The following is a 7,276-nucleotide window of genomic DNA, read 5'->3' on the forward strand; positions in this document are numbered from 1 at the left end:
GGGGGGCATGCTCAAGACTAATCTATGCCTGTTAATTGGACAATTCATCAATGCAAACTGTAGTATTTGAAAGCTAACAGTTTAAGCACATAAAGTGCTGACTGGGTTGTGTAATCTTATTCTTGTTTTTTTTTCTTCTGTTAAGAAAAATGTTCCAAGAAAGAGATTTCAAGTTAGACACGGTTAAGCTGATTTTTGTTCACTGATTTAGGCTTAACATACTAGACATGAAAAGTTGTAATGCATCATGTATGCATTAAATTGTGTTGGTGTTTTTTCCTTTCTTTTTACTTTTCCATTGATTCCTTTGTCTTTTGATTTCTTTGACTTTATTTTCCTTTGACTTCTCTGTAAACTTTGAAAAAACTTTTCCTCCTTTAGCTTTTTTCTTTCTTTTTTTTTTTCCATTGATTACTTTGACTATTGATTTCTTCTTCTTTGACTTTTGATTTTCTTTTGACTTTTCTTTAAACTTCTTTTAACTTTTCCTCCATTAGCTTTTCAATAGTCTTTTCCGCCTTTTAAAAGATTGATTCCTTTGACTTTTGATTTCTTTTTCTTCGACTGTTGACTGTTGTTTCGCTATTCCCTTAACTTTTCCACCCTTGACTTTTCTGTCGTTCCCCAGACACATCCCTTGAGCTCCTGGAACAGCACCAGGCCCGGGAGCAGGCGCGACTGTTACAGCGCTTCCGGGAGCTGCGCCAGTGGCAACAGCAACAGCAGCAACAGCTCATGCAGCAGCAGCAACAGCAGCTGAAGACATGGCAGGAGGAGCAGAGCCAACTGCAGTCGCTGATTGCCACACAGAAGGTGGACCCTCGCAGCCAGGGTGAGTGTGCGTATGTGTGTGTGTGTGTGCGTATGTGTGTGTGTGTGTGTGTATGTGTGTGTGTGTGCATGTGTGTACATAGTGTGTGTGTTTGTCTGTGTGTGTGAGTGTGTTTGTGTGTGTGTGTATAAGTGTGTGTGTGTGTGTGTGTGTCCTTTCTGAAAGTCCTTGTGCATGGCGCCTGTTCTTTTTGTTTGCTTTCTTTTTTTTTGTGTTAAGTACGAACATAAAAAAAATAAAATTCTTAGAAAAACATATATTTTGTGGAAATAACAATATATATATACATGTATCATATACAAATATTATAGAAGTAATTATCTTTCATGATCTAGCAGGTTAATTAAGTATGCATATTTTTTCTGGTATTTTTCAAAGTAAGCCCATCTGTGCTCTTTCTAAATGTCATTGTGTTGTTTTTTTGTTTCTCATAATAAAGTATAGACACTTTTATTGAATTATTAAGTGGTACTTGCATTCCTTTAGCGGTGATATGGCTTTTCTTAATCTTACCCTTGAACTTCTCACCTTTAAGTATCCTGTTATTAAAGATCAGACTGGCTGGCTGGCTTTTTATTTTAATTTTAATTTTGCTTTTTTTTTTTCTTCGATTGGATGAGAAGAGAAATGTACTTTATGCAACTGCCAGTTGATTACCTAGATTGTTTTTCTCTCTGATAAAGGACGGAAACAGGATAAGTCCTGAGTCAGCGAGGTCCCAGGTCATGTATTTGTTCTGGTTTTTGTCCTTTTTATCTCCATCTTTGTGTGTGCTGTGAAGGGCAGGGCAAGTGCAAACATGTCCTGGAGAAAGGCTATGTTTTCTTTGTTACGGAGAAAAAAAGTTCTCTGTAAAAGTAATTGGAAATGTTTTACGCCGCCATCAACACAGTTATTATAATTTTGGAAGCAAGGTGCTTTGAACCTAGCTGTGAAACACTTTGTCATGGCATGCAAATGACGTGAGTTTGATCCCCATGAGAGAGGTTTTAAAAAATCTTTAAAATTGTGTATCTCTGTTTGTGTGCTGGGATGTTATACCTGTCGCAGCGTGGGTAGGTCCTGGCAGCCAGGATTAAACCAGCCTATGTCCCAAATTATGTAATTTGTTTCAGAGGGGGCATTTTTGTAATACATCTACAATTGCAATTTTTGCAACCTGTAACAAATTCCCATGATTGAACTTTTCTGATCATATCAGTTGTAAGAATTTGATTCATAGTCCAACTAGTTGGCTTTGTTTTAATCTTGAAGTGTCAATTCAAGAAGCCAAGAGTTTTTTCAGTGGCTTGATGACTGGCAGAAATTTGTTGTGATGATAATTTTTTTTTTTTATCTATCTCATTGATCGACCATATGTGGCCTTGGATCTATCCTATGACTTAATTTAAAAAAACAAACAAACTCTCAACTCCACTCTTTCCTCCTCCAAATGGTGAATGATATATGATACTAGTGCAATTGAAATTGTCCAAGATGTCCATCTATTTTTGTTGAGAAAAGGGGTTGTCTTAGGTAGGTGGAAGTCTTGGGGAGGGTAAGTATAATTTAGCAAAAACACAAGGTGGGAAGTAGTCATTTGTACAAGTAATTGTCTCTGACAGGTTTTTTTTTTAGAGCAGGTACAACTGTAATTAGATTTACATTCACACTATGCATGAGGCCTGAATTTGTATTTTTGTCTTTTGCTTTAGGTTCTAGGTTTTATCCAGACGGCTTGGAGACAGAGTGAGAGTTGGGGGTGGGGGGGGGGGGGGCTAAGAAGGGATAAGAGAGAGAGAGAGAGAGTAGGAGAGGTGAGAGATTGTCAGAAAGAGATGAAGAGGGGGAGAGAGAGTGAGTAAGGAAATGTGACTTGAGTGTAAAAGAGACAAAGGGGCTCTCTCTGCTTTCCTTCTTTTTTTCTTTCTTTTTTTTTTCTATCCCAACATACTGCCTTTGGACTCCTAATTTCTACCTGGCCCGATTTGTTGAATGAACATGCACATACATTTCTTTCTGCTCGTTGGAGGTCGGAAGGCTTCACTGGTATGTCCCATACTTTTTCTTCCTACTGTTGATTCATTTGCCTGTTTTTACTTTTTCTCTGAATTAAGTGACCATTTGTTTGTGAATATGCTCCTCCTCTGTCCTCAAACGAAAAATAAACCTAATGACAAGTATTGTGTTGATATACTTCTGTTCACTCTAACAAATAAACAAACTTGGTGGTTGGCAGGTGCTCTGATGTGGTTTTACTTCTTCTTTCTTATCAAACATCAATCGTCCTTTTCTCTCCTTTTTTTCCGTATGTTACTTTCAAGTAACACCTGTAATCTTTGGCACTTATATGACCTATTTGTGTTTGCAAATGCTGTAAAACTTATACTTAAACTGAAATAAACAAACAGACAAGATTTTCATGATCTCATTCTCATTTTCTTTTCACTTTCTTATTCTTTAAGCAGTGCTGAAGCCGAATCTAGGTGGTTCAAGGTCGCCGGTCATGACCCCTCCGTCCAAACCCCGCCCCGCCCCCGGTCAGAAGGCTAAGGAGTGGACACAGACGAGTCAGCCGCAGGGGCCTGGGATCTCAGTTGACAGTGGTCTGGTCTCCATGCAGGACACTTGGAAGGTGAGATAGCTGGAGGTGGAAAAAAATTTAGTAAAAAGGAAACTTTTGGTGAAAGTTTTCCTGAATTTGTGCCAATGGAAAGAAAAGAAGCACTTGTAGGTGAAAGGAAAGAAACAATGTTTTCCGTGAAAATTGTTCTTAACAAGTGTAGATGGAAAGAAAAAAAACCCCACTTTGCAGAAGAGAAGAAAACCGTTTTCAGGGAAAGTTAGATGGAAAGAAAAAGAAGTACATTGCAAATGAAGAGAAGAAATGCTTTCAGTAAGATTGTCATCAAGATTAAATGGAAAGAAAATGAAGCAGTTTGCAGATGAAAAAACAAAATTCTTTTTAGTAAAATTGTCCTGTATGGATAGACATAAGAAGAAATAGTTTGTAGACGAAAAGAAGAAGAAACGCTTTCAATGAAAATGGTTCTTAACAAAACTCAGTGTCGCTGGTAAGAAAAAACACTTTGCAGATGAAAAGAAGAAGAAACACTTTTGATGAAAATAGTCCTTAGCAAGTGTAGATGCAAAGAAAAAGAAACATTTTGTTCTTTTTGAAAGCAGCAGTCTGGCACGTGTTATAATGTTCTAGCAGAAAGACAGAAGTAGTCTATATGGTCACTTTTAAGGACAAGCGGGCTAACCCAGATTTTGGGGGTTTCCAGAAATCTTGACCTGCACCAAAAGTGGGCATTGCCCTACCTGTAGGTGTGTAGATCTACATTTGTTTGGTTATAGAGACTCTCCTTGTCTTTTAAAGGCACTGAACAAAACAACATTTTTCGGGATAGCCCCCTTGTGCTTAAATTTTTCAATTCGTATTATTGGGAGACCGTTTTTCCATTTTTTTTGTCTGTTATTCCCCAAAGAAGAACGACAATTATTATTCTCAGCATAATTTGTTTAATCTCATATTAGTCGTGTCTATTAACTGTTTTTTAAAATTTGCAAATGCAACTAGTACATTTTTCATGTATTTTCTGAATTTTCACCAAATTTCAGTGGCATGCTTTTTTAAATGTTTTTCTGTACTGGGCCAATTTTCTCATAATGTTTCTCTGCACTGAGAGAATTTTCTCATTATGTTTCTTGGCACTGAGATAAATTTATCATTATGTTTTGTTGCTCTGAGCCAATTTTCTCATGTTTTTTGGGACTGAGATAAATTTATCATTATGTTTTTTCATGTGAGCCAATTTTCTCATAATGTTTTTCTGCACCGAAACAAATTTCTCATTGTGTTTTTCTCACTCAGACAAATTTCTCTGTCTTATGTTTTTTTGCTCAGAGCCAAGGCTCGCTACCCAAACCGGTGATGTTCATGGACCCCGGCCAGTCGGTCAACCCGGCAGATGACGACCGCTACACCAACTCAGAACTCTTCAGCAACCCAGGGTCTCGCGAGGACGAGCTGGAAGTGCTGCGGGCAGACGAGATGTCGCGGCCCATGCCGGACTGGATGTCGGACACCAGCGAGAACTTTGTCCCGCCCACCCTCCCGCCGCCTCGGCCAAAGGATGTTGGTGGCAGGAGTAATGGTCGCCAGGCAGACCCATTGGCGGGTCTGGAACATTTGCTCAACACAGCGCCTGCTGGTCTGCTGCAACAGGTGCGACTTGTAGGGTTTAAAAAAATTTTTTTTTTCATTTTTGTTTTTGTTCTTTTCATTTGTGTTTTTTTCCCCCTATTTTTATATTCTGATTTGTTTATTTTGTTTTGTTAAGTGTTTTATAGTGTTCGCAACTGCATAAGTTCATACGAGCGCGCGGTAGAAAAAAAAATTGGTTTGGACTATACAGTTCTTACCATATCATATTTGTCTCTCTCTCTCTCATATCATAATTCTCACTCTCTCTCTCTGTCTCTCTCTCTCCCTCTCTCTCTCTTTCTCTCTCTCTCTCTTCCTCTCTCTCTCTCCCCCTCTCTCTCTGACTCTCTGTCATCATGGCTGTGTTCGTCTAACAATGCCCCACCACTTGCCACATTAGGCCTCTATCTTCCCTCATCTATTCTTAGATGTTCTGTTTTACTATTTTATTAAGTTGAAGGCCACTGTCATATTTCATCATCATCAATGCCTTTCACCCCTGGCAGGGTATAGGCCACATACAAGTTCCTTCCATTTATCTCTTTCCTGGGCCATCCTTCCAAGCTCGTTACTGTCTTATTTATATCCATATTAAGCTCTTTTTGTATTGTTTTTGTGTGTGTGTGTGTGAAAATGCAGGTTCTGACCCTGCTCCCCATCAACCAGCGAGCCCAGAAACCGACGGTGGCTCACAGTGCAGACGAAGTAGAGCTCTCCGCCTCCCCGACATTACCCGGGCCTGGACAAAACCGTCAGCTGCCTCCCAGAAAACTGCAGTACAATAACGATGATGACGAAAACTGGCCGCAGCAGCAACATCCTCAGCAGAAGCAGCAGCAGCAGCAGCAGCAGCAGCAGCAGCATCTTCAGCAGAAGCAGCAACTTCAGCAGCATCATGATCACCATCAACAGCAGCAGCGACAGCAGCATAAGCAGCAGGTGATGAACCATCAAGCGCAGAATTTGGTGCCGCAGAAGCACAGGATGGGAGGAGGAGGAGGAGGCGGAGCTCAGCTCATTATGGTGGGGAATGGTTTCTGTTCTGTCTTTTTATACAAATCTGTAAATCTTTCTGGCTTTTACATAGTATTATAGTACCTCATCTCTTTGTGTAGAGGGGTGGGTGTGTTGGGGTTTTCTTTGGTGGGGGGGGAGAGGGGGGTGGTCAGTGTGAGGGGGCGCTTATAGTAGGTCCTACCTTCTTTTAGCACTTTTGTCTTTTTTTTTCTTTTTCTCCTCTCTGTCACACCTCTTGCATCATGTTCTTACTGTATTGAGATCGAATTCTTTCAGTTTTGACAGTCTTCTTTCTGGTAATTTTTATAAACTCTGATCTGGCATTGTGGGTTTTTTTCTGTCTTGACGTCCTAATCTTCCTTGATTTGTCACTGTTTTCTTCCAGGGAGTTCATAGCCCTAATTTCACATTCTGTTCTTTCAAGTAAGTTTTTTAATTCTTTCAGTATTTAAGACGAAATTTTAATCTGACATATTCTTTGAAGAAATTTTTTGAGTTAATTTCAGCATCATGTTTTCTCATAACTGTTTAGCTCTTGTCTGACCTCATGTTCTTTCTGATAATGTTAAAAACTCTTCTTGCATAAAAAAAACCCTACAACTTTAACCTGACAAACTTTTAAAAGAAATTTTAACATCATGTTCCTTCTTGTAATGTTTAAACTCTTAATCTGCAATCTTGTTTTCTTGGTAATGTTCAAAACTCTCAATCTGAAATCATGTTCTTTCTGGTAATGTTTAAGTCTGAAATCATGTTCTTTCTGGTAATGTTGAAGTTTGAAGTCATGTTCTTTCTGGTAATGTTTAAGTCTGAAATCATGTTCTGTCTGGTAATGTTGAAGTCTGAAATCATGTTCTTTCTGGTAATGTTTAAATCTGAAATCATGTTCTTTTTCTTAATTTTTTGTCCAAAGCAGAACATGGATGATGTGCCAGACCCTCGCTACATTCCTCGAGCAGTCACGTTCGATGACAGAAACTTAGTGAGAAGTGCACAATATGATGATGAAGAGGGTGATGAAGAATGGGATGATGAGGATGGCGATGATGTTGATGATGACGATGTTGATGATGGGGACGACAATGAAGAGGATGCTGATGATGGTGATGATACAGCGAAAGAGGTGAGCTTGTCTTTGTGTTGTTTTTTTTTCAAAATGTGCTAAAGTTGTGTCCGTCCTTTGTGGACATGTTTTCTTTCTTTGTCTCTCTCTCTCTCTCTCTCTCTCTCTCTCTCTC

At 39.2% G+C, this 7,276-nt stretch overlaps 2 protein-coding genes across 2 annotated transcripts in view; both read left to right on the forward strand.

Moving 5' to 3' along the window:
- Window positions 1–5,964, forward strand: part of LOC118479164 (rho GTPase-activating protein 17-like) — an 11,990-nt gene extending 6,026 nt beyond the window's left edge. Inside the window, exons 3-7 of the mRNA XM_035973805.1 lie at window positions 629–832; window positions 3,280–3,446; window positions 4,722–5,042; window positions 5,661–5,899; window positions 5,934–5,964. Coding sequence (XP_035829698.1) covers window positions 629–832; window positions 3,280–3,446; window positions 4,722–5,042; window positions 5,661–5,899; window positions 5,934–5,964 — 962 coding nt within the window. The remainder of the gene's footprint in view (window positions 1–628; window positions 833–3,279; window positions 3,447–4,721; window positions 5,043–5,660; window positions 5,900–5,933) is intronic.
- LOC101861182 (centromere protein J) overlaps window positions 5,898–7,276 on the forward strand; it is a gene marked incomplete at its 3' end in the record, with an annotated part of 19,369 nt that continues 17,990 nt past the window's right edge. The window contains 2 exon segments of the mRNA XM_035973804.1: window positions 5,898–6,044; window positions 6,955–7,161. Coding sequence (XP_035829697.1) covers window positions 5,964–6,044; window positions 6,955–7,161 — 288 coding nt within the window.

The sequence above is a fragment of the Aplysia californica genome, unplaced genomic scaffold (assembly GCF_000002075.1).
Source record: "Aplysia californica isolate F4 #8 unplaced genomic scaffold, AplCal3.0 scaffold00031, whole genome shotgun sequence".
In the NCBI taxonomy this organism is placed as follows: Eukaryota; Metazoa; Mollusca; class Gastropoda; order Aplysiida; family Aplysiidae; genus Aplysia; species Aplysia californica.